The 26,950-nt window shown below is 38.1% G+C and overlaps 1 protein-coding gene across 1 annotated transcript in view; it reads right to left on the minus strand.

Moving 5' to 3' along the window:
- Positions 1-26,950, minus strand: part of AFF4 (ALF transcription elongation factor 4) — a 93,576-nt gene that overhangs the window by 6,738 nt on the left and 59,888 nt on the right. Inside the window, exons 8-21 of the mRNA XM_060143576.1 lie at positions 26,697-26,745; positions 24,389-24,443; positions 23,901-23,938; positions 23,293-23,455; positions 21,768-22,685; positions 19,626-19,714; positions 18,776-19,016; positions 14,807-14,901; positions 14,130-14,193; positions 13,880-14,016; positions 12,408-12,479; positions 4,199-4,292; positions 3,285-3,328; positions 1,837-2,057 (exon numbers count right to left, since the gene is read on the minus strand). Coding sequence (XP_059999559.1) covers positions 1,837-2,057; positions 3,285-3,328; positions 4,199-4,292; positions 12,408-12,479; positions 13,880-14,016; positions 14,130-14,193; positions 14,807-14,901; positions 18,776-19,016; positions 19,626-19,714; positions 21,768-22,685; positions 23,293-23,455; positions 23,901-23,938; positions 24,389-24,443; positions 26,697-26,745 — 2,280 coding nt within the window. The remainder of the gene's footprint in view (positions 1-1,836; positions 2,058-3,284; positions 3,329-4,198; positions 4,293-12,407; positions 12,480-13,879; positions 14,017-14,129; positions 14,194-14,806; positions 14,902-18,775; positions 19,017-19,625; positions 19,715-21,767; positions 22,686-23,292; positions 23,456-23,900; positions 23,939-24,388; positions 24,444-26,696; positions 26,746-26,950) is intronic.

Below are 26,950 nucleotides of genomic sequence, written 5' to 3' on the forward strand. Positions count from 1 at the left end.
CAGGCCGACACCATCTGAATGAACCAATGGTCAAATCTTACTGACACTAAAAAAGGGATAACCATTACATGCCTCGTAATATGATGTAATAGGAAATATAGAGTAACACCTATGAAAAGTTCTTATCTAAAATAATGAACTTGAATCTAATCAAGTCTCAAGATATAACTATCAGCATGAACGAAATGAGGTGGACAGAAGAGCAAGCTAAATGTACCATGAAGAAGTAATCAGCCAAATCTAGACTATGACACATGCTATGCTGCAGTTTCTCCTTGACATCAATGGCATGCCTGCCCCCCCACCCCCCAAAAAAAAAGTGGAGAAGAGGGAGATACTTAAGAGACTGATTAATGAATGTTTGGATCCTGTTTGAAACAAACCCAACTGTTTAAAAAAAAAAAAAAGGCATATTTGAGAAAATAGGGAAATCTGATGGGAGACTATGTCTTAGATGACATAAAGGAGTTATTGTTAATTTTGGTGGCTGTGATAAAGGCATGGCGGTCATGTTTTTGAAAACTCCTTATCACCTAAGGATGCGTACCAAAGTATGTTCAGGAGAAATGTCGTATCTGATACATGCTTTAAAATACACAGGGTAAAGAAAAGTAGGACGGGGGGCAGTGGGGAGTGGTCAAGGGTGGGAGATAAAACAAGATTAGCAAAATATGTTGCTGAAGCTGAACTTGAGTAAAAGGTACATGGGGTTCATTATACCATTCTCTTTCCTTTAGTCAATGTTTGCAAACTGCCACACAATAGGTAGGTAGGCAGACAGGCAGGCAGGCAAGTAAGTGTGTAAGCAAGGAGCCCGGGAGAGAAGAAAGAAATGAGGGGGGAAGGGTTGGAGGGAGGGAGGGAAAGGAAAGGAAGAATGATGCCAGAAAACTGGCATCAGGGAGAAGAATGTAAAGTAGGGATGACTTAAGAAGAATTTCAGCTTTGTAACCTTTCCTGAGTAGCACTGACAATATTTAAAATTTTAGAAACAAATTAGGTTTTCAAAAACACAACTTTTTATTGCATGTTGGGGTTCCCCTTCTACCTTTCTCCCACTATTATCCCTCTTTAGGGATAGGAATTTTTCATTTTCATCTGATTACCTGTTCATGCTATAAGTATTTAAATATACTCTGTGACAAAAGGACACTTGATTGATTTGCTACTTCAAGTGTTTCTCTACAAAGGAACTGCCTGAATAGATGCTACACACACATATTTACTAAAAACATCTACTAAAATAAGATGGTGTTTATCTTGTTCTTTTCCAAAGATCCTTAATACTTTCTAATTCTCAGTGTTCTTAGTTTTGGAGATAACAAACAGGGTGCAAGACCTCAAACGACCTAATATTAAAGAATGTTATACGTCTATTCATTTTGTAGTCTCTTTTATCATATAAGTTTCTTCCAATATACCTAAAAATTCAATATGAACATGCTTTCTTATATATTAAACATCTCATATGTACAAGATGTCTGGATGTAATCCTATGCCCATAGCCAAATTTACTGTTAACTATCCCAGAGTAGAATATACATTTTATTACTTTTACAGTATAAGCTGTAATTAAATTTGCCTGAATAAAGGCATATTTGTCTTAGACCAAAAACTATTTTTTGTTTAGTTTGTGTCACCACTATAGTACAAGGTATTTTTTGACTGAATTCAGTATATTCACGATTGATAAGCAATGGCAATCAGCAAACTGATTGTCATTAACTCTAGACTAGATAATAAACTAAATGCATACCAGAGACTTATACTTAATTATATCATAAAAGCTCTTTTTAACAATTCCATCATTCAGATTCTCTCCAGAGACCTCCCTACCTTTCTGTTCTTTGGAAAGCTGTTCAGCTTGGTCCCAAATTTCGGTGGCATAGAGGAAGTTGGATGTAACCTGAACATAGCTGGCTGCCATGTGGTGGATCCTCTGTGGAATGGTCACTGAAGAACCACTTGCTGAAGCACTACTGGCCCCAGAAGAATAATTTCCCGAATTGCCTGGTGACAGCTTTGGAGAAACAGGGGAAGGCATCCCAGCAGCTTTGCTACACACAGAGAAATAGGAAGTTTATTCTTATGAATATGGTGAATGTGAGGAAATCAATGTACTACTGGCTCTTCCTACATGAAGACTTTTAAAATTTAAAGATTCTTTTAAACTAGAAGAATTTCAAGAGAAGTACAATTTCTTTTAAATAAATACTTAGCTCACTGAAGACCACTGCGAATTATCATTTTATCTAGACTCTTTCCTTTAACAAACGGCAACAGAACAAAAGATGGGAAAGAAGTGAGGAAGTCATATACCTTAGTAGTAGCGGTTCCAAGACCTAGAAGCTACATCATCTCACTCCCAGCTCAACACACTTTCCACCTATTTGGGCAAATAATTGGGTACTTTCCAACTGTTTCATAGAAAGCTGGTTGGATTAACAACTAACGCACAAAAAAATGTGGTAGTAGATGGAAACATCTTATTTTGAACTCCATAATTTCTGGTACTTTCCTAGTTTAACCAACTTATTCAGAGCTGACAAAGAAGAACAGCTTTCTCAATCAACTGCAATCATCTCAAGCTTCCTGTCAATTAAGCATTTCCTAGAAAACACATGTTGAAATCTGGCAGGTTCATTTCAGCAGTACTAAAATTTCTGAAAAGGCCCAAGACCGTAAAAAAAGGAAAATCAAACAGTAGTTGAGGGGAGAAAAGCTATTTGTTAAGAATATTTTTATCTGCACATTTCGCACTTTAAATGTGGTTAAGAAAATACATAAAGGCAAAAGACAGACTGTTGATTAGCATAAACAAAATAATTGAACAAATAAACTTAGGAAAAAAAGATTTCATGGTGTTTTTCCTCCTTTTTGTGGGTGGGTGGGCTGGGAGTGATGTGGGAATGGAGAAGAAACCGTAATCATGCCACTGTTATTAAATTCGTGTCAAAACATGAGTAAAGATAAGCTCAAGGTGATAAAAACCAGGCTAGCCACAGAAATCAAACTGTGAGAAGGGTTGAGGTGCTGTAAAAAACTTAAGACTTCTGCAGGTGAAATGTCCCCTCTTTAATCTTTCTAAGATCATGTTCATGATATTTTCAACTTAAAAAAAAAACAGAAAAAAATACTTTAAAAAATACATTATTAGACATGGCCTTAATTTTTTTTTAAAGTTGTCATCTTTCCATTTTTGGAAAGTGGCCAAACCCATTCCACTTTTACATAAAAATAAATAAACTTGTCACATAATATTTTATAGAATAAAATTTACCCACCTTCCCAAACCTGGTGATGGTGCTTGAGAATTATTATAAGAATTCTGTAGAGAAAAGAGAACGTACTTAATAAAAAACAACAACAACAAAAAACACTACTTATGAGGTACTAAATATATTCAAAAGCTTTGGGCCAGTACTGATCTTACGAAAGTTTACAAACTTAAGAAACCAAAATGTGTGTGTGTGTGTGTGTGTGTGTGTGTGTGTAAATGTGCAACAGAAGGAAGTTATTTAGATGGGAGCTGGGGTGTTGTGGAAAACTGAAAGGGAGAGACAAAGAATGAGTAACATTCAGATGGATAAAGAACAGGGGAGAAGGCAAAGAGAGGTAAGTCATACTATGTACAAAGGCTGCAGAAAAGAGAATGTATATGACCCATACAGTTTATCTACAGCAAAGGTTTAGAAAAGGAACGAGAGAACGACAGAGAGAGAGAGAGAGAGAAATCTTGAGGGCCTTGCAGGTCAGGGTAAGAATCTTTGACTTGACTTGACTCTGCAAGGAATGATAAGCTATGAAAGGGTTCCAAGTCATAATCAGGGCAGAATTTTAGGAAGACTTATGTAGTGCTATCATGAAAAAACATATGAAGATATTTTAGGAAACTAAGAGAAAAATTTAAGGAAGGATGGTAGTGAAAACAAAAGACCATTTAAAAAGTATAAATTAGGTTTTGTGATAAAAATAGGCTACATCTACTGAAATATTATTAAGAGCTACTGAATATGGCTACATAGGTTCTACAATCAGATACTTGTGCAGTTTAAACATCAAATTATTTGAAAGTTCCCAAATAGTAGCTTCTCCCCTGCTCTGGTAGGGAAAACATGAGGGCACTTCTGGGGTGGAGATAGGAGACTTTATAAGTTTTTTCCCCTGGGAAACAGATACTCCTCTTTTGCACACTTACCTTCAGGTGCTCTGTTAGTGTCTTTGAATACTTCAGAGCAGTTTCTTTCTTCAGTTTGAATAGCCTCAGGTACAGCAAAGACTGGCATCGCAGGCTAGCCAATGGAAAAGGGCAGCTTATTTACCAGGACAACAGACTCTGGCCACATCTGTATAGACAACCTTTGCGTCGTGCCAGACTACATGACTGGCTCATGTGAGCAGACCATGGCATAAGGACAACAACACTAACTCTTAGGCAAAACCAAAAGATGTGATCTTCTTATGGTACATACCCTAGGGAGAGGAAGGAAGGGGAAGAGACCTAGGACTAGCCTCCTATTTGTTGACATTCAAAAATCAAAACCTCACCTACAGGACATCAACATGTTATTATAACATATGGACTAAAAAAATCCCTGCGGGGAAATTCCCTGGCATCCCAGTGGTTAGGACTCAGTGCTTTCACAGCCACGGTCTGGGTTCAATCCCTGGTCAGGAAACTAAGATCACGCAGGCCACGTGGCATGGCAAAAAAAAAAAAAAAATCACTTTGGGGCAGAATCTCTACATCAAATTACAATATAAATAATGTAAAATAGTAAAACTAGGAACTCAACTATGAATATCACAATTCTTTCCTTTTTATACATTTTTATTGGAGTATAATTACTTCATAATGCTGTGTTAGCTTCTGGTGTACAACAAAGTGAATCAGCCATATGCATACATATATTCCCCATATCCCCTCCCTCTTGAGCCTCCCGCCTACCCTCCCTATCCCACCCCTCTAGGTCATCGCAAAGCATCGAGCTGATCTCCCTGTGCTATACTGCTGCTTCCCACTAGCTAAATATTTTATTTGGTAGTGTATATATGCCAATGCTACTCTCACTTTGCCTCAGCTTCCCCTCTCCCCGGCCCCATGTCCTCAAGTCCATTCTCTATGTCTGTCTCTTTATTCCTGCCCTGCCACTAGGCTCATCAGTACCATATTTTTTAGATTCCATATATATGCATTAGCATACAGTATTTGTTTTTCTCTTTCTTACTTCACTCTGTATGACAGACTCTAGGTCCATCCACCTCACTACAAATAACTCAATTTCATTTATTTTTATGGCGGAGTAATATTCCATTGTATATATGTGCCATATCTTTTTTATCCATTCACTGTTGATGGACATTTAGGTTCCTTCCATGTCCTGGCTATTGTAAATAGTGCTGCAATGAACATTGGGATACATGTCTCTTTTTGAATTATGCTTTCCTCAGGGTACATGCCTAGTGGTCAGATTGCTGGGTCATATGGTAGTACTATTTTTAGTTTCTAAAGGAACCTCCATACTGTTCTCCATAGTGGCTGTATCAATTTACATTCCCACCACCAGTGCAGGAGGGTTCCCTCTTCACCACACCCTCTCCAGCATTTACTGCTTCTAGATTTTTTGACAATGGCCATTCTGACCGGTGAGAGGCGATACATCATTGTAGTTTTGATTTGCATTTCTCTAATAATTAGTGATGTTGAGCATCTTCTTATGTGCCTCTTGGCCATCCATCTTCTTTGGTAAAATGTCTGTTTAGGTCTTCCTCCCATTTGTTAATTGGGTTGTTTGTTCTTTTGATATTGGACTACATGAGCTGTTTGTACATTTTGGAGATTAATCCTTTGTCCATTGTTCCATTTGCAAATATTTTCTCCCATTCTGAGGGCTGTCTTTTCGTCTTGTTTACTGTTTCCTTTGCTGTGCAAAAGCTTTTAAGTTTAATTAGGTCCCATTTGTTTATTTTTGTTTTTATTTTCATTACTATAGGAGGTGGGTCAAAAAAGATCTTGCTGTGGTTTATGTCAAAGAGTGTTTTTCCTGTTTTCCTATAAGAGTTTTATAGTGTCCAGTCTTACATTTAGGTCTTTAATCCATCTGGAGTTTATTTTTGTGTATGGTGTTAGGAAGTGTTCTAGTTTCATCCTTTTACATGTAGCTGTCCAGTTTTCCCAGCACCACTTATTGAAGAGGCTATCTTTTCTCCATTATATGTTCTTGCCTCCTTTGTCGTAAATTAGGTGACCATATGCGCGTGGGTTTATCTCTGGGCTTTCTATCCTGTACCATTGATCTATATTTCTGTTTTTGTGCCAGTACCATACTGTCTTGATTACTGTAGCTTTATGGTATAGTTTGAAGTCAGGGAGCCTGATTCCTCCAACTCCGTTTTTCTTTCTCAAGATTGCTTTGGCTATTTGGGGTCTTTTGTGTTTCCATACAAATTGTAAGATTTTTTGTTCTAATTCTGTGAAGAATGCCATTGGTAGTTTGATAGGGATTTCATTGAATCTGTAGATTGCTTTGGGTAGTATAGTCATTTTCACAATATTGATTCTTCCAATCCAAGAACATGGTATATTCCTGCATCTGTTTATGTCATCTTTGATTTCTTTCATCAGTGTTTTATAGTTTTCTGAGTACAAGTCTTTCGCCTCCTTATGTGGGTTTATTCCTAGGTATTTTATTCTTTTTGTTGGAGTGATAAATGGGGGTGTTTCCTTAATTTCTCTTTTTGATTTTTCGCTGTTGGTGTATAGGAATGCCAGAGATTTCTGTGCATTGATTTTGTATCCTGCAACTTTACCAAATTCATTGATTGGTTCTAGTAGTTTTCTGGTGGCATCTTTAGGATTTTCTATGTATAGTATCATGTATGGTATCTGCAAACAGAGACAGTTCTACTTCTTTTCCAATTTGTATTCCTTTCATTTCTTTTTCTTCTCTGATTGCCGTGGCTAGGACTTCCAAATCTATGTTGAGTAAGAGTGGTGAGAGTGGATATCCTTGTCTTCTTCCTGATCTTCGAGGAAATGCTTTCAGTTTTTCACCATTGAGTATGATGTTGGCTGTGGGTTTGTCATATATGGCCTTTATTATGTTGAGGTAGGTTCCCTCTATGCCCACTTTCAGGAGAGTTTTTATCATAAATTGATGTTGAATTTTGTCAAAAGCTTTTTCTGCATCTATTGAGATGATCATATGGTTTTTATTCAGTTTGTTAATATGGTGTATCACATTGATTGATTTGCGTATACTGAAGAATCCTTGCATTCCTGGGATACATCCCACTTGATCATGGTGTATAATCCTTTTAATATGTTGTTGGATTCTGTTTGCTAGTATTTTATTCAGGGTTTTTGTATCTATGTTCATCAGTGATATTGGTCTATAATTTTCTTTTCTTGTGATATCTTTTTCTGGTTTTGGTATCAGGGTGATGGTGGCTTCATAGAATGAATTTGGGAGTGTTTCTCCCTCTGCAATTTTTTGGAAGAGTTTGAGAAGGACTGATGTTAGCTCTTCTCTAAATGTTTGATAGAATTCACCTGTGAAGCCATCTGATCCTGGAACTTTTGTTTGTTGGAAGATTTTTAATTATAGTTTCAATTTCATTACTTGTGATAGGTCTGTTTATATTTTCTAATTCTTCCTAGTTCAGTCTTGGAAAATTGTACCTTTCCAAGAATCTGTCCATTTCTTCGTGGTTGTCCATTTTATTGGCATATAGTTGTTTTTAGTAGTCTCTTATAATCCTTTGTATTTCTGCAGTGTCAGTTGTGACTTCTTTCTCATTTCTAATTTTATTGATTTGCATCCTCTCCTTTTCTTGATGAGTTTGGCTAAGGGTTTATCAATTTTGTTTATCTTCTCAAAGAACCAACTTTTAGTTTTTATTTGTTTATTTATTTATTTATGGGCTGCATTGGGTCTTTGTTGCTGTGTGCAGGCTTTCTTTAGTTGTGGCGAGCGGGGGCTACTCTTCGTTGTGGTGTGAGGGCTTCTCAGCGTGGTGGCTTCTGTTGCGGAGCACGGGCTCTAGGTGCGTGGGCTCTGTAGTTGTGGCTCGCAGGCTCTAGAGCATAGGCTCAGTAGTTGTGGCTCACAGGGCTTAGTTGCTCCGCGGCATGTGGGATCTTCCTGGACCAAGGATACCCATGTCTCCTGCATTAGCAGGTGGATTCTTAACCACTGCGCCACCAGGGAAGTCCCAACTTTTAGTTTTATTGATCTTTGCTACTGTTTTCTTTGTTTCTATTTATTTCTGCTTTGATCTTTATAATTTCTTTCCTTCTACTGACTTGGGGTTTTCTTTGTTCTTCTTTCTCCACTTGCTTTAGGTATAGAGTTAGATTGTTTATTTGACATTCTTCTTGTTACTTGAGGTGAGACTGAATTGCTATAAACTTCCCTCTTAGAACTGCTTTTGCTGTGTCCCATAGGTTTTGGGTTGTCACGTTTTCATTGTTATTTGTTCCCATGTATTGTTTTATTTCTTATTTGATTTCTTCAGCAATCTCTTGGTTACTGAGTACCACACTGTTTACCCTCCAGCTATTAGTGTTGTTTTACAGTTTTTTTCCTGTAACTGATTTCCAATCTCATAGAGTTTGTGGTCAGAAAAATGCTTGATATGATTTCAATTTTCTTAAATTTTCCAAGGCTTGATTTGTGACCCAGGATGTGATCTATCCTGAAGAATGTACCATATCCACTTGAGAAGAAAGTGTATTCTGCCACTTTAGGGTGGAATGTCCTATAAATATCAACTAAACCTATCTGGTCTATTGTGTCATTTAAAGCTTGTGTTTCGTTATTTATTTTCTGTTTGGATGAGAGGTCCATTGGTGTAAGTGAGGTGTTAAAGTCCCCTACAATTATTGTGTTCCTGTTGATTTCCCCTTTCATGGTTGTTAGCATTTACCTTATGTATTGAGGTGCTCCTATGTTGGGTACATAAACATTTATAATTGTTATATCTTCTTCTTGGATTGATCCCTTGATCATGATGTAGTGTCCTTCCTTATCTTATAACAATCTTTACTTTAAAGTCTATTTTATCTGATATGAGTATTGCTACTCCAGCTTTCTTTTGATTTCCATTTGCATGGAAATATGGAATATATTTTTCCATCCCTTCACTTTGTCTGTATGTGTCCCTAGGTCTGAAGTGGGTCTCTTGTAGACAGCATACATATGGGTCTTCTTTTTGTATCCATTCAGCCAGTCTGTGTCTTTTGGTTGGGGCATTTAATCTATTTACATTCAAGGTTATTATTGATATGTATGTTCCTATGACCATTTTCTTAATTGTTTTGGGTTTGTTTTTGTGGGTCTTTTTCTTCTCTGTGTTTTCCACTTCGAGAAGTTCCTTTAGCGTTTGTTGTAAAGCTGGTTTGGTGGTGCTGAATTCTCTTAGCTTTTGCTTGTCTGAAAAGCTTTTGATTTCTCTGTTGAATCTGAATGAGACCCTTGGTGCGCGGAGTAATCTTGGTTGTAAGTTATTCCCTTTCATCACTTAAGTATATCCTGCCACTCCCTTCTCCCCTGCAGAGTTTCTGCTGAAAGATCAGCTGATAACCTTATGGGGGTTCCTTTGTATGTTATTTTTTGCTTTTCCCTTGCTGCTTTTAATATTTTTTCTTTGAATTTAATTTTTGTTAGTTTGATTAATATGTGTCTTGGTGTGTTTCTCCTAGGGTTTATCCTGTATGGGACTCTATGCGCTCCCTGGACTTGGGTGACTATTTCCTTTCCCATGTTACGGAAGTTTTCCACTATAATCTCTTCAAATATTTTCTCAGATCCTTTCTTTTTCTCTTCTGCTTCTGGGATCCCTATAATTCAAATGTTGGTGCGTTTAGTGTTGTCCCAGAGGTCTCTGAGATTGTCTTCAATTCTTTTCATTCTTTTTTCTTTATTCTGCTCCTTGGCAGTTACTTTCACCATTCTGTCTTCCAGCTCACTTATTTGTTCTTCTGCCTCAATTATTCTGTTATTGAATCAGTATTTTTCATTTCAGTTATTGTGTTGTTCATCTCTATTTGTTTGTTCTTTAGGTCTCCTAGATCTTTGTTAAACATTTCTTGTATTTTCTCAATCCGTGCCTCCATTCTATTTCCAAGATTCTGGATCATCTTTACTATCATTACTCTGAATTCTTTTTCAGGTAGATTGCCTATTTCCTCTTCATTTATTTGGTCTTGTAGGTTTTTACCTTGCTCCTTCATCTGTGACATATTTTTTTGCTGTCTCTCTCTCTTTTTTTTTTCTTTTGATGGTTGGGATTGTTTTCCTGTCTACTGGTTGTTTGGCCTGAGGCTTCCAGCACTGGAGTTTGTAGGCTGTTGGGTAGAGCTGGGTCTTGGTGCCGAGATGAGGACCTTTGGGAGACCTCACTCTGATGAATATTCCCTGGGGTCTGAGGTCCTCTGTTAGTCCAGTGGTTTGGACTCGGAGCTCCCACAGTAAGAGCTTTGGCCCAATCCCCAGCTCGTGAACCAAGATCCCGCAAGCCATGCAGGGTGGCAAAAAAAGAAAAAGAAAAAGAAAAAAAGAGCAGAGCAATAACAAAGAGTGAAAAATAAAATGAGACCAGGAAACTAACAGATATGTTAGAAAGAATATAAAAATACAGATGAAACAACAATCGGAAGGTAAAACAGAACCACAATAGTAAAAAAGGGGGAAAAAAAAGGAGAAAAGGCCTTGGCTGTGTGGGTGGGGCTTAGGCAGGGGTGGGGTTTTTAGGCTGTGGGCAGGGCCTATGTTTAGGACCCACAGGGCTGGAAAAGGCCCTGGCGGGGGGCGGGGTGGGGCCTAGGCTCAACAAAACAGAGGGGTCCAGGCGTGCCCCTGGTTTGCCCTGAGTGGGCAGGGCAAATGCCATCCTCACCTCTCCTGCTCCTCAGGTCCTGGAGGGTCCCTCCCACTTGCCTCTCCTGTTCTCCCCCGCCTCCCTCCTATGCTCCCAGGACCCACAGGGCCTGGGAGGGGCCTGTGGAGGGCTGGGGACCCAGCCTGGGAGCCCAGCAGGCTTCCTAGGCTGAGTGGGCAGGGCAAAGCCCTCTGCACCTCTCCTGCTCCTCTGGTCCTGGAGGGTCCCCCCACCTGCCTCTCCTGTTCTCCCCCACCGTCCCTCCTATGCCCCCAGGACCAACACAGCCCGCAGCGGGCCTCTGAGGGCGTAGGATCTGGCCTGAGAGCTGGGCAGGCTTTCCGGGCCAACTGGGCAGGGGAAACGCTAGGTGCACTCCCCACTGATCCGAGCCCCTGAGGGTCCCTCCAGGTGTGGGAACCCCTCCCCCATCCCAGCCACCCCTCAGCAGCATGGTCCTGTCCCGCCTCCACTTCTCCTCTCCCCTCAGTCCCCCCACATCCTACCCGGTCGCTTGGGGGTTCCTCCCGTCTCCTTGGGCGTCAAGGTCTCCCGCCAGCGTCCGGCAGGCGCCCTAGTTGTGGGGAGACGCTAACTCCGCGCCTTCCCATGCCGCCATCTTGACTCCTGGCTCTGAATATTACAATTCTGATGTAACATATATAAACCCAACACGGCTTACAAAGGCCCTGCATGATCATCACTGCCTACCTCTCCAGTTACTTTCACTTACTTCTCCCTGTCTTTTAGTTCCTTGACAGAAAGTTTCCAGTTTCTTTCCACTATCCAGCTGTGTACATGTTTCCTCTACCTAAGGATTAAGTATCCCTACATTTTACCGTTATAGTTACATAAACTTTTGCTTCAAAGTACTTAATTCATATACTTGTGTGGTTATTTGATTAATTTCTGTTTTGTCACACTAGACACTAGACTCCATGACAAATAGGACCATGACAGTTTTTCCCAAGGCTGCACTCCCAGCTGTTAAACATGTGCCAGGTAAAGTATATACCCACAACAAATAAACTATCCCTCTGGGAACAAGCAAACAAACCATATTCTTTATCCTGAGCAAGCTAGATGTTTGCTCCCTAAGGTAAGGCATATGTATATGTAAATGGAGAGAGAGGCTACCAAAAGAAAAAAAGCCTGGATTTTTTATGGTGTCCACCTTTACTTCAATACACAACAGAAGTCTGAGAGTAATAAAAATAAACTATAGTTAAATATAAAAACCAAAAAAAACCCCAGAGCCTGAATAAGTGACCACTTAAGACAACAGAAAGTTCTCATATCAGTCCCCCTCTACCAAGGCTTTTGCCAAGAGGGCAATGGATCAGAGACTCACAGCAACTAAAGTATTTCTGAAGGAATTCTGAGTTATTTTCTACTTTACCCATAAAGAACAGATTTATGACTGAGTTATGGAAGGAAGATTCAAGGATAACTTTCAGAAGAATATAGCACAATTCATTATGAAACTGCTTTGTCATCTAGCAGAGGCTAAAACACATAACACTTACCAAAGTACTGTGAGTCTTTTATCTGCAGCTGTAGCATCTGGTGCCAAGTAATTCTTTAGCTTCATGGTGTATCTGTGAGATAATATAAGAAACAAATGACACAAAATGAAATACTTCATCTGTCTTATGACCTCCTTAGTCCTCTAAACATTAGAATCAAACCTAAATAAAGGCAAAAATACCCACTAAAGCAGAGGTCCCCAACCCCTGGGCCACGGACCGGTACTGATCTGTGGCCTGTTAGGAACTGGGCAGCACAGCAGGAGGTGAGCAGTGGGCGAGCAAGCGAAGTTTCATCTGTATTTACAGCTGCTCCGCATAATTCGCATTACTGCCTGAGCTCCATCTCCTGTCAGATCAGCAGCGGCATTAGATTCTCATAGGAGCATGAACCCTACTGTGAACTATGCATGTGCGGGATCTAGGCTGTGTGCTCCTTATGAGAATCTAATGCCTGATGATCTGAGGTGGAGCTGAGGCGGTGATGCTGGCTCTGGGGAGTGGCTGCAAATACAGATCATCATTAGCAGAGAGGTTTGACTGCACCGAGACCATAATAAATCAATTGCTTGCAGACTCATATCAAAACCCTATCGGTAGGGCTTCCCTGGTGGCGCAGTGGTTGAAAATCTGCTTGTCAATGCAGGGGACACGGGTTCGAGCCCTGGTCTGGGAAGATCCCACGTGCCGCGGAGCAACTAGGCTCGTGAGCCACAATTACTGAGCCTGCGCGTCTGGAGCCTGTGCTCCGCAACAAGAGAGGCCGCGATAGTGAGAGGCCCGCGCACTGCAATGAAGAGTGGCCCCCACTTGCCGCAACTAGAGAAAGCCCTTGCACAGAAATGAAGACCCAACACAGCCATAAATAAATAAATAAGAGTAGCCCCCGCTCACCACAACTAGAGAAAGCCCACATGCAGCAACAAAGACCCAATCAGCCAAAAATAAATAGATAAAATCATTTAAAAAATAAAAAAATAAAAATAAACAAAATAAAACCCTATCAGTGAGTGGCAAGTGACAATTAAGCTGCATCTTACAGAGTAGACGGGACATAAGCAACACACTTTGGGTGTGACTGTCTCCCATCACCCCCAGATGGGACCATCTAGTTGCAGGAAAACAAGCTCAGGGCTCCCACTGATTCTGCATTATGATGAGTTCCATAATAATTTCATTATATATTACAATGTAATAATAATAGAAATAAAGTGCACTATAATGTAATGCGCTTGAATCATCCCAAAACCATCTCCCACCCCCAGTCCGTGGAAAAACTGTCTTCCACGAAACCAGTCCTTGGTGCCAAAAAGGTTGGAGACTGCTGCACTGAAGGGTCTAGTTCTCCTTATCCAAGGACAATAAAGGACTAAGGATCCTCTGTAGCTTTACTGTATATAACTATATTAGTCTTTTCCTAGAAGGACCAGAGAAATGTTATTGCCAGTGATGTGGCAAGTCGTCCCACTTACTTGATGAGCTCCACTGTCTCTGAATACATAAGGAATGGGGATTTGGATTCCTGAGCATTTTTCTCTAATGCATTCCCACATTCAATGAAAGATACCACAGCATCAAGATAGTATACAGCTTTCTCAAACCTATCAGACTGAAGAAAGGAGAATAAAGGTAAATGAGAGCCGCACTGATGTACTATGAGAACAAATGAAGATTTAAGTTAATTTGATTAAATATATAAATGTGAGGAGAATATTTACATACCAATGCATCTGCATTGTGCTTTAGCTTTTTTGCTTCTTGTAAATAATGGTCTGCTGAATAATTTCTGCAATGTAAATTTTTATTAAAAGTAAAATGGTAAATATTTTCATGATACTAGTTCACTTTAGTCTCTAATATTCCTCAGTTTTCATGTCCTCAAGTAAAGAAAATGAACTATTACTAAACATTCAATTCAGTTTTTTCTGATGAATGTTTAAATTGGGTTAAGAGCATAAATCATTTTGGCCAACTTGGCAAATTTTCTACTAGGAAAACAGAAATCAAACTCCCTAGTATTAACTGCTAACTTACCCAAGTTGTTTGAAAGATTGAGAGTAAACAAAATGTGGGTAGGAAACATAACCTTTTATCAAAATGGAGGGAAAAAAAGCAACATTGCTCTTACTTATTTAAGAAAGCCCTTATTTTAAACAGTAAAGTCAGCAGCAGTAAGATTCTACTGGAAGGTACATTATTCACATTCCCCATGAGAATCATGGAGTTAATAAGGTAAAGGAGCAATACTTGGACTAGTAGGTGCCTTTCAAATTAAAATCTGAATATTCTTTGATCACAATTCAATCAATTCTTCTGGTCACTGACAGAAATTAAAATGAGTTTTTTATATGCTGACTGGAATGACTTCTTGAATGCATAAAAATTCATATTTATCTCACCTGTCATCAAAGGCAAGCTTCGTTCTCCGAGGCTTAGAAGCATCAGGAGTTGGTGTAGATGGAGGACAGTTAGAAGAGCTATTTGGAGCCTTTTCCTGACCAAAAAAATATATATAACTATGTTGAAAATTGTGAGATTAAAATTAAAAGTATTTGAGCCAGTGGTTAAAAAGCAAACAAAATTCCATTGCCTTTGGTAATTAATTTCCTTGTTATAAAATATTAAAATTTCAGAATGTAAATGTCCTTTTTATGGAATAAGCCCATTTTATATAACCAAAAATATTCTTTATAATATCAGGGGTCTACTATGTGCCAGGCACTGACCCTGGCACTTGTAAAAACATAAGGAAGACACAAAACTATTATCAATATAGCAGTACTACTTAAAACAAAATTTACTGGTAATAACTGGTCGATGAAAACAACAATAATATCTAACATCTACTATGTGCCTCCTACTTACTAGGCACTCAGTTAACCAAGTACTTAGCACAATCATTAATCCTTCAACAACCCTATGAAATATGTACTGCTATTAGGATAGAATAAAAATTAGTCTCAAGGAGGCTGAGTAACTTGTCCAAGTTCAAACAGCTTTAAGCAGTATTCCTGGAAACTCGGCTTTAAGTCCAGATCTGTCAGATTTCAAAAGCCTGGACAGGGACTCCCCCTGGGTCCAGTGGGTAAGACTTCATGCTCCCAATGCAGGGGGCCCGGGTTTGATCTCTGGTCAGGGAAATAAGATCCCACATACCGCAACTACTGACCCCGAGTGCTGCAACAAAGACCCACCGCAGCCAAAAAAGGAGCCTGGACACTTTCTTAAATTTTATTCTGCCTTCTATCAACATGTCCATCCTGTCTCCTATCAACACAGACCTCTATGCAATGGCTATGACCCTGTCCTCCCAACTGCTTCCCCATCCAGCCCTATGACACAGTAATATATATTTTATTACTTCTGCTTAAAATCTATTTTTAAAAAACCATGTAACCATTTTTTTTTCTTTTCTTGTAAAAGAGTCCTTCAGTTCCACCCATTACAGTTTCCTTCAAGAATGAAAATAAAAGCCCTGAGATTTGAGAAAATGCTAAGCTCTTTACACAGTCTGCATGTTTATGAAATTGCTTCCTAAATACTGTTGCAATCTAACATTACTTGGACAGCTTTCCCTCTGTGTTTTATAAACAGATCTACAAATGCCTAAGTTTAAGTTTATTGATGGAAAACTGAAGTTTCTGAAAATAAAAAAAGAAATTACTATGTGTGGTAAGAGATGCTAACTAGACTTACTGCAGTGATTGTTTTGCAATATATACATATATGTAATCATTATGTTGTACACCTGAAACTAATATAATGTTATATATCAACTATATCTCAATTAAAAAAAACGAGAAGAACTTCTCTCAGTGGACAACAGGACAAACTGACAAAATATCAGTCAGCATATAGGTGTGAAAACATGATTAATCTAATTGAATTATATAGCTCCCTGTCCCCAATTCATGTGGAAGACACAGTCTTTTCAAACAAATATAGAACATTACAAAAATCTACCGTATACTATGCTCTTTTATAAAGCAACTCTTAACAAATATCAAAAGACTGCTACACGCAGATCACTTTCCAGCCCCATTGCAACTAAGGTAGAAGTACTAACCAAAAGACAACTAGAAAAATCTCTATGTTTGGAAAGTGAGTAACACACGTTTAAATAAGTCTTGGATCAAAGATGAAATCAGAAAGGAAATTAAAAAACATTTTAAACTGAATTATAAAAATATTATATACCATATCTTGAAGATTAAGCTAAAGCAGTATTTAGAGGAAAATATATAGTCTAACTGCTTATATTAGAATATTAGAGAAAAAGGACTGAAAATTAATTTTAAAAAACTTGAGCTAGGTATCCATCTTTAAAAGTTAATAAACAGAGCAGCAAAACAAAAAGAAATTAAAAGGAAATTATAAAGCATGTAAGTTAATGAAACAGAAAACAAAAATAAACTACAGAGAATAAAGACAAAGAAAGGTTGTTTTTTGAAAAGACAAGTAAAAGTGATAAGCCTCTGATGAGACTGATCAAGGAAAAGAGAAACATGGCACAGAAAACTAATAACTAAAAATAAAAGAGAATCATGGGCTTCCCTGGTGGCGCAGTGGTTGAGAGTCTGCCTGCCGATGCAGGGGACATGGGTTCGTGCCCTGGTCCGGGAAGATCCCACATGCCGCGGAGCAGCTGGGCCCGTGAGCCATGGCTGCTCAGCCTGCACGTCCGGAGCCTGTGCTCCGCAATGGGAGAGGCCACAACAGTGAGAGGCCCACGTACCGCAAAAAAAAAAAAAAAAAAAAGGATCATAAGTAGCAATATTATAGATATTAAAAACATAAGAGACTATAATGAACAAAATTTATGCCAGCATATTTCAAAAATTTGATATGAGCAAATATCTAGAAAAACAAAATAAAAATTATATGTAATTTTGGTTTTTCACGTTATCTAATTTTTCTTTAGTTGACATGAGAAAGAGCATATTTTCTAAGTTAATTATAGAATTTTCTTTAATAAACCCATATATAATTGCCTAAACTGGAAACTGCCAAGACTAACATTAACAATTTTAACAACTGTTAAGTGCCATAAGATCTTGAAATCAAAGGGGTCAGGGCCAATACATTTTATATTCTGTTGATAACAACAAAGAACCAAATAACTACATTTGATCCAAATGTTTCCTCATTATCCAGTAAGTTAAACACTGGATAAAACACAAAACATGTGAGATACAAATCCCTGCTTTCAAGAACCTGACAAACCAATAAGGAAGAGACACAGAGAGTGTTACCTATGAGCTAACAGAAGCCAAATGAGCAGGTGAACTCACTTAATGAGTGCATTGAAAGCGAGAGACAGAGACAGAGAGAGAGAGACAGAGACAGAGAGAGACAGAGACAGAGAGAGGGAGAAGAGATTTAAAGAAAGAAGCACACAGGCCTGAAATCCTACAGTTCCAGGATGGGAAATGGAGAAAGAGCCAGTCAGGAGGTAGACAGAGAACTGGGACAGTGAAAGAGGCCAAGAGGACAGGTTCCTCGAGGGCACTAGGACTAACTCTCTAAACTACTACGGAAGAGGGTCCAGCAGGAGAAAACATCTTCTGTATATCTCAATTGAGATGTTCACCATTTAAATTACCTCAAAATTTGAAATATTTAATTACCACATTTAATAAGCACAACTAACTGCCTTTAACAGTCAATTTTTTTCAACTCTTAAGTCTCTGTTTATTTGTCACAAATAATTCAGTAAATTATATACTTAAAAATCTAGGTATTTTCTTAATTTTGTCAGGTAGTTTGCTCCTGATCAGAACACTTTAGAAAGCAATACAAATAACCTGGTAAACAAATTCAGGGTGAGAGCCTAAAGTATAGCCTTGAAAAAGCTTCTTTGATCTAATTACATACCCACAAACATTAACAGTATTCCCCCACATTATGATCATACTCTAGAAATAATTCCAGTGGTAGCTCAGCTAAAGAAATTTTTTCTTCTTCATGAAACCAAATGGTTGCTTTATCACTTTATAAGTAGTATAACTTGCTTGTAAAATCTAATTCTAAAAAATCCAAAGTCCATTTAAAACTATAGATAAGAACCCAATCAGAACAACTGGAGCTATTTACAAATTTGATCATAATCAACTGTTTTTCCATAACCAACTTTTCCAATTATGGGTTTCTACCCTAACCAATATGCATATGGCCAGATGACTTCATTCCTTTCATGGTCTCAGACCACTGCACAAGTTTATTAACAAGATTATGACATTTTGAGAGTAAAAATGCACAGGTCTACAAAATTAAGATGTTTACGAAATTTTCAAAGCACAGTGTCACCTTGGAGAAGTCACATGGCAAGGAGATTTTTTTTCAAAAGGCTCAAGCCCCCAATGCCTTACCTTGACCTCCTTAGAGCTACTGGAAGTCTTCCCTTCAGTCCTCTTCTGCTTTGATGTGGAGGAACTGTTTTTGCTGCTGCTGCTATTTTCCTTGTTGCTGTTATTACTTGACTTTAAGGAAGAAGACTGACTAATAGTCCTCTTCCGAGAACCATGCTCTGTTTTTGGATCTTTTGAAGGAACAGGCCCAGCAGGAGAAGGCAACAAATCTTTTTCTTTAGCAGCACTCTGTTTAGATGACCTGCCAAACCAAACAAATGCCCTCATTTCTCCACACGGTCATACAGGAGTGATGGATTTTTTCCACTTGACTTTGCCTGCTTTCAAGACAAATTTGTTTTTCCCTATTTGATTACTAGAACACATGATTTCTGCAAAACAAAATAAAACTGTAAATTTCATGAGGGCAGACATTTTGTCTGGTGTTTCCCCCCATCATGGTTGTATACCCAGTGCCTAAACCTTGGCCTGCCACACAAGTATTCAATAAATAGTGGTTGAATAAATTAACGAAAAGATGAATGGTGAATGATGATATTAATGCTCGTAAGTCTCCTGCAAGTTATACCTAAGTTTGTCACCGAGCCTGAAAGTGGTAAAGCTTTACTTTAATTCTTATCCTATAAATACCTCCTATTCCACTAAAAAAAGGAGAGAGGAAGATGTGACTGAATCTTAATTGCTTTTCATCCCAATTAGCTAAAAGCAAAACCTCCCACTATTTGGTATATGACTGTGTATAGATGTGTATGACATACACTTACTAAAAGGAACAGTCTAAGAGCATGTTAGAAAGTACCCAATAGCAAATAACAGATTGACACACACGTAACATGTTTTGCAAACGTACTCTTTGTTGCTGGATGGCTTGTGGCCTGCCGAATTCTTGTCTTCCGTTTTGGGTTTCTTGCTCTCATTGGCTCTGTTATCATCTTCATTCTGCATGAAAAATAGAAAAAAAGCAGCTAGGTTTGATTTCTATTCATCAAATTTCAGTTTCCAGTACTAGTTACCCTCAAACAGTTTATCTCTGATAAACTTCAGAAAGAAGATAAATGTGAAGTGAAAGAATTCATTTGAACGATGTTCAATAAATTCGGTTTTAAGTCTGAGAAGGAGCCTCCTATTTTAGATGAGAAGAGCTGAAATGCTGCAATAGCCTTTTAGTGGCATCTTTTCAGCCTAATGATTTGGGGAGGGCTGGGGATGAGATTATAATTCAGATATAATTCACATACCATAAAATTCCCTTTAAAAGTACACAATTCAATGGCTTTTAGCATATTCACAAAGTTGTACAACTATCACCACAATCAATTTTAGAATATTTTCATTATTTCAAAAAGCACCCTGTTCTCCATTGGCACTCACTCCCCATTCGCTCCACCCCCAGATCTGGCAATCACTAATTTACACATTTTGTCTTTATGGATTTGCCTATTCTACACATTTCAAAAAGTGTAATCATACAGTATGTGTGGCCTTTGTGTCTGGCTCCCTTCACTTAGCATAATATTTTTAAGGATCATCTACGTTGTAAGATTTGTCAGTACTTTATTTCTTTTTATGGCTGAATATATGGTGGTATGGATATACCACATTTTATTTATCCATTCATCAACTGAGTTGTTTCTACTTTTCAAGTACAGGTTTTTGTATGGACATGTTTTCACTGTTCTTGGGTATACACCTATGAGTGCAATTGCTGGGTCATAAGGTAATACTACATATTTACTTTGTGAGGAATTGCTAAACTATGTTCCAAAGTGGCTACATCATTTTACATTCCCACCAGCACTGCAGTTCTCCATATCTTCACCAATACTTGTTACTGTCCATCTTTTTGCTTATAGCCAAGCCTAAAGATTTTTGAAAAACGTTTTTGCTGAAACAAAACCTATGGGCCTGTCTATAATCCCCAAGATACTTGCTTGATGCATTTAAGATTTCCTATTGACTTAAATATCAGGGCATGAATATTGCAAACTTTCTGCCATAACAAAAGAATTTGTTCCCATACACAAATGATTAAAGTTGGACATGTGAAAACATGCGAAAAAGGAATCCACATTCTTCATTATCCTTGGCTGGGTCTCTTCTCAGTACTATCTGCTGTATCTTCAGGAACTGCCCCTGACACTTAATTTTACCAAAGCAGCAAATCTCAAAAATCATCACTGGGAATTCCCTGGCGGTCTAGTGGTTAGGACTCGGTGCTTTTACTGCCGGGGCCTGGGTTTGATCCCTGGTCAGGGAACTAAGATCCCGCAAGATGCGGGATCATCACCCAGTTTCCTGGTGATATACATACATTTTATAAAATCAAAATTTGACTTATAGGTATTGATATAAAAAACCTGTGAGGGGGCTTCCCTGGTGGCGCAGTGGTTGAGAGTCCGCCTGCCGATGCAGGGGACACGGGTTCGTGCCCCGGTCCAGGAAGATCCCACATGCCGCGGAGCGGCTGGGTCCGTGAGCCATGGCCGCTGGGCCTGCGCGTCCGGAGCCTGTGCTCCGCAACGGGAGAGGCCACAACAGTGCGAGGCCCGCGTACCGCAGAAAAAAAAAAAAAAAAAGTGTGACTTGGTCTGGGTGTTAAGAGAGAAAAAAGTGTTAGGGACTGTGACAACCTGAAGAGTAAATAATCCCAACTAAAGACATTGAAAACCAAAATTTAAAGAATGTTGTGAAGGCCAGTTTGCAATCTCTGCTTCACTCTCGCCTCTATACTGGCCAGCACACATCATGAACAGAAGCACTGGCTCATTTCTTATTTGATTAGAAACTATAATTCTTTACTAAAGGAGACAGGCAAAGGCAGAATGGTCTTCAAGAGTCTCTTATGTCTGGAGCTTCATTGGGGCTTTAGGCTCATCTCTATTTTCCCTCATAGCTGACTCAACTAGCTATTTTTTGGCTCACTGAGATTTCCATTGCATTTTAGATGCTGATGTTCAAAAAACAACAACAACAACAGAAACCCTTTACAAACCTTATGTTTCCTTTTGCCTTTGTTGGAAACTTTTTCTGAGGCTTGTTTCTGAGCCTCTCTTGTGTGCTTTTCTGGAACATTTTTCTTTTCCCCCTTGGGTGTCTCTGTTTCTTTGTAAGGCTTTCCTGGTATTCTAGTCAAGAGATTCAGGTCAATCTTCACAATAAGTGGATACCTGTCATCAGGCTCACTGAGGGGTGAAAGAAGTTCCTTCTCTTCCATAGGAGAGAACATTCGTTGCCGAAAAAAGCTATCTTCTTCCTCCACTGAGGAGGGCTTAACGGGAGTCCTATTACTCTCAGGGTACTTAGGAGTTTGTGAGGAAGGAGGAAGGCTCTCGCTTTCATCCGAATCTGAGGATGAGGTATCTGTTTCTATGATTTCCCTTGATTTCTGGGAAGATTTACTTGTTGACTTGTATTTCTTTTTCTCTGCTGAAGGTCGAGGGGAAGATTTGGACTCCTTTTTTATATTGGGTTTCCTTGAGCCTTTGGTAGCTGCTTTGTGTCTGCTGGAGGGCATGCTGGTAGCCATGTCTACAGGAGTTTCACTCTCTATCTTCAGGCCTCCGCGGGGCTCTTCAGCAGCTGCCTTCTCAGTCTTTTTGGGTTGTTTTTTGCCTACAGTTCTCCTCTGTGCTGTGCTGTCACTCTGTGCAGGAGACTTCTGCCTCCCACGCCCACTCTCTGATCCCTTTTGGACAGTTTTGGAGTCTCGTCCAGGAGTAGCAGAACTTGTTTCTTTAGGACCACCTGGATCAGTATAGCTATTCCCTGTGCCCTGTTCTCGGCCTTCCTTTTTATAGCCTTGAGATGATGGGATATTACTGTCCACAGAAGAAGCTGGTGACACTTTATGTGGGTTCACTTTATTCAGCCAATTATCAAGTTGCCATTTGTTTGTGGGTGGTGGTTCAGGCTGAAAAACAGAGAAAGAAGTATGCTTTTTCAGTACTGAAACTTTCTCCTTCCTTTAAAATCTCGAGGAAGAGGGAAAAACATAATGCCTAATGCCACAAAGGCATTTGTTTTTCATTGTTCTGACTGAACCAAAGCAAAAGGCTTAATGTTATATATAGCATTTAATTACTGAATATCCCTGTCAGGAATCCAAATGACCATACAGTACATTTAATTCCAGAAAGTAAACAAATGATGTAGGTACCACAGAGATTTTTAACAACATTTTATCAACCTATAGTGAAATTATACTATTTAAGACTTTTTTTCCACCATAACTAAATAACATTACCAGGTTGAAACAAAAATAAAACCCAAAGTAAATAAATCCAATATTTTAGTGACCTGAAATATGACTGCAAATAGTCCCTATTCTAGACCAAATATGTTCACATAACAAGGACACTGAAGTATCTAAATTTCCTCCAAGATACACAGTTCAGTTTCTTTTTGTCAGAATATGTAATCTTCTTTCCTTCATTTTTATATTTGAAACTAGTGTTTACTGGCCATCACCAGGGGCCTTCCGAGGGCCTATGGAAGGCACCCCCTTGCCCCCCTCTCACCTCAGGAGATGCACTCTGGGATGGCTCATTTGCCTCACTGTCACTGGAACTACTTTCACTCTCTGAGTCAGATCCAGAGCTGCTTTCAGATCCACTGTGGCTGCTAGAATCATCCCTGGAGTTATCTGCCCCTTCACTATTATGGTGTGAAGGTTCAGAGTTACTAAAAGAGATAAAACATATAAATGACCAAAAGTTTTTTTTTTTAGAGGGACAACAGGTAAGCATTCAAATCTGACAATGAACTTTATTTAAAATGTTTACTATTTGTTAAGCTCTTATAATTCTATGAATCTAAAACTTCATTATAAATGAAATAATACTTCCTTAAAAATATCTGAAATGCAGCTCAGCCATTAGTACTTACCTTTAAAAAACAGTTTTACTGTGGTATAAATTACACACCATAAAATTCACCCATTTTAAGTATACAATCCAATGATTTTTAGTTAATTTACAGAGTTGTAAAACCGTCATCACAATAGATAATATTTACTTTATAATCGATAATATTTACTTTTATAAGTATATTCAATTACTCTATCACTACACTGTTATCAGACTGACCCTTCCAGTCTAAATAAAACAAGAAATAAAAGGATGCCTACCTTCCAGGTGTACTCCTTGGCATTGTCTTATCACAATCCTAAAATTAAAAAATGAGAGGAAATCTGTGAATGAATAAATAGTACTCTATCTGCTTGATGTGAACAATATCTGAAATCTTAATAGAAAAACTGGCTTCTCTAATGTATGCATCAATGGTCACTTAACACTTACAAAAATACTGTTTTTACCTAAAGAATAATTGCCAGGATAAGATTAAAAGCTGTGTTAATAGTTCTTGTCAACAATCTCATGCTTCATGAGTATATTCTGATATATGATAAGTATTAAGGAAAAGCCAGTTTTTTTAAATAAGAAAAAAATGGAGGTTTAAAGACAAAGTGGAAAACTATAACATTCTAGTGTCAGACAGCAGGAAGGAACTTATTTTAAATAACTGAATCATAAATGTATTATTCAATTATAATTCTTATAAACTACAATGAAAACACTGTATGAAACTGGCAAAATTATATAGTAGTAGACACACCTGTTCCCCATCACTGTCTTCACTGCTGCTTAGTTTTAAGTCATCTTTTAACATACTAAAAGGAAAACGCAGAAAGAATTATTATTTTTGGAACTTCATCATGGCATACCAGAGTATTAAATATCTACCAATAATTCTAGGAATAATCACTGTGGTAGCCAAAGATTTACTTGAAAAATAAAGAAAACAACAAGTAAGTCTTACTCTATCTGGTCTGGTGCACATCTAGAGTAAAAAATTAAGAAAGGTGGAATTTAACAGTTTTGGAAGCTCACTTTTCCATAAGTACAATATTCATCTTTCTTTTCTAATTAAACAAAAGCTACCTTCCACAAACTCTTATACTCACTTCTGTTATCTCTAGCTTTTCTCCAATTGCATACACACAAACTCTTCCATTATTAAAACAAATGACCATATGCATACCCAACAGTCCACTAGAGAAATATAACTCCTAAAAGGAAGGAAGATAAAATGAAAGCATCAGCAATTCTCTTTCACTGTCCCCAATGTTTCATGAAGAGATATGTACACTTGGGTGATTGTGAAAACCAGAACACACAGTCAAAGTTCTAGTTCATAAATGCCTTGCTATGAAAGACGACTGATCCTTGCAGATGTAACAATTTTGGGTAAGAACCTTGGTTATACAAGAGAAATAACCATGCATAAATTAAAAATAAACTCCAGTCTCCAAATCTTCCTTGATCAAAAAAACCACAAATAAATACTATAAGTTGATAGTTTCTGGAATTAGTTTTTGAAAGTAAAATTACAGATTTAAATTTTCCTTAAGGCCATAAGACCAAAATTAAAAACTGAGTAATGAACCACAAAACACTCCTTGCCTTTTTACAAGAAAGGAAAAATTAATACAAAGCTTAGGGAGAACTACAACTAGAAAATGTTTAATTTCTCATTACCACTAGCTCCATTTACCTTTCTTCTTAAAATTTCATGACAGTCTCCAATCAGCGGAAAGGAAATCTTCTTTCACTCCAACAACTACTTATACTCCCCGCTCAAAGCTTAACCTGAGTTTCTAAATCTGATCCCAAATTCAGAGTACCACATAAAAGATCACCTTGAAACAAAGTAACCACATGCTTACAGAATTAGAAAAAGTGTTCTAAGGATGACCAATTAAGTGGGACAGAGAGAAAGAATTTTTTCTTTTGGACAAGGGCTTAGTGAATCTTTATGACTGATTTCCTGTAAAGAAATGTACTTACTCTGAATTCTCTCAGCCCTTATGCTTTAATAATGGCAGCTCAGTGAACCTGTTTACACATGTGAATATGTCAAAGCTTTTACCAGACCGCTCAAGGTCCTTCATGCTTTTGTTCTGTCAGCAACCAAAGTGATATGCACATACATGGTAAGCTCCCATCAGTTTTCTGCCCATGAATAAACATGATAAATAGGAATTTACATAATTTGAATTCTTCAGCAGTGAGGCTAATCTCCTTGCATTCATATATTTTCATTCTCAGCTCCCACTATGTTTAGCTGAAGAGGCTGAGGTTATCAGTATAGACTGTGGTTATGGTATAAAGCTAGCACTGTGGCCAGTTTCTTTAGAATTTTGTTTTAATCATTGGGTTAAATTGTGGTCTCAGGAATTCAGTAGTTAGTTCATTCTTTAAGCTTGGAATTTATTATCATCCAATATACAACCCTATCGTATTTTGATTTATTGGGATGGCCAAAAAGTTAATTCGGGTTTTTCGTAAGATGTTATAGAAAAACCCGAATGAACTTTTTGGTCAAGCCAATATATTCCTGGGTCTACCTACAAAATAAAAGCAGGAAAACTTATACAGTATGAACTATGTTGCTTTAATATTCTACACTTAGTGGTCAAATGGAGGGCATACTAAGAAGAATCCTATACTTTTTCATGTTTTTTTTAAAATTAAAAACAAGCTATCAACACACACAAACACACACACACTTCTGAAAGATGAGAAAAAAGTGTAATCGCAATCGCAGATCAGGGGTAGGCAATCTATGATCCACAAGCGAAATCTAGACCTATTTTGTAAAGGAAGTTTTATTGGAACATAGCCACACCCATAGTCTATGGCTGCTTTCATGCTACAACTGCAGAATTGAGTAGTTGAGACAGAAGCCATTTGGCCCCTAAAGCCTAAACTATTTCACTATCTGGCCCTTTATATAAAAGTTTGCCTACCGCTGCCTTAAAAGATTAAGTACATATTTCTAAGTGTTGTTCTAAATATCGAGACTACAGTTAGACTTTTAGCAAAAAAAGACAAACATTAAACTTACTAAGCCATAAACTTACGATTTAGACTGGTGCCCATTGGAAGTTTTAGAAGAAGGATTATATCTTTCTGGAACAAAAAGGAATGCAGAAATCAGCAACTATAGTATGGCTATTTATATTTTTAAATATCTATCAATATAACCTCAAAGAAATATAAATCATAAAATTGGGATAAAATTCTTCATCCATCAATTTGGTTAACACCTTAAAATGCGATAATATGAAATACTGGTGGAAATAGGCATGTTCCTATGTCATTGGTAGGGCTCTAA

Source organism: Lagenorhynchus albirostris, chromosome 3 (assembly GCF_949774975.1).
Source record: "Lagenorhynchus albirostris chromosome 3, mLagAlb1.1, whole genome shotgun sequence".
Lineage (NCBI taxonomy): Eukaryota > Metazoa > Chordata > Mammalia > Artiodactyla > Delphinidae > Lagenorhynchus > Lagenorhynchus albirostris.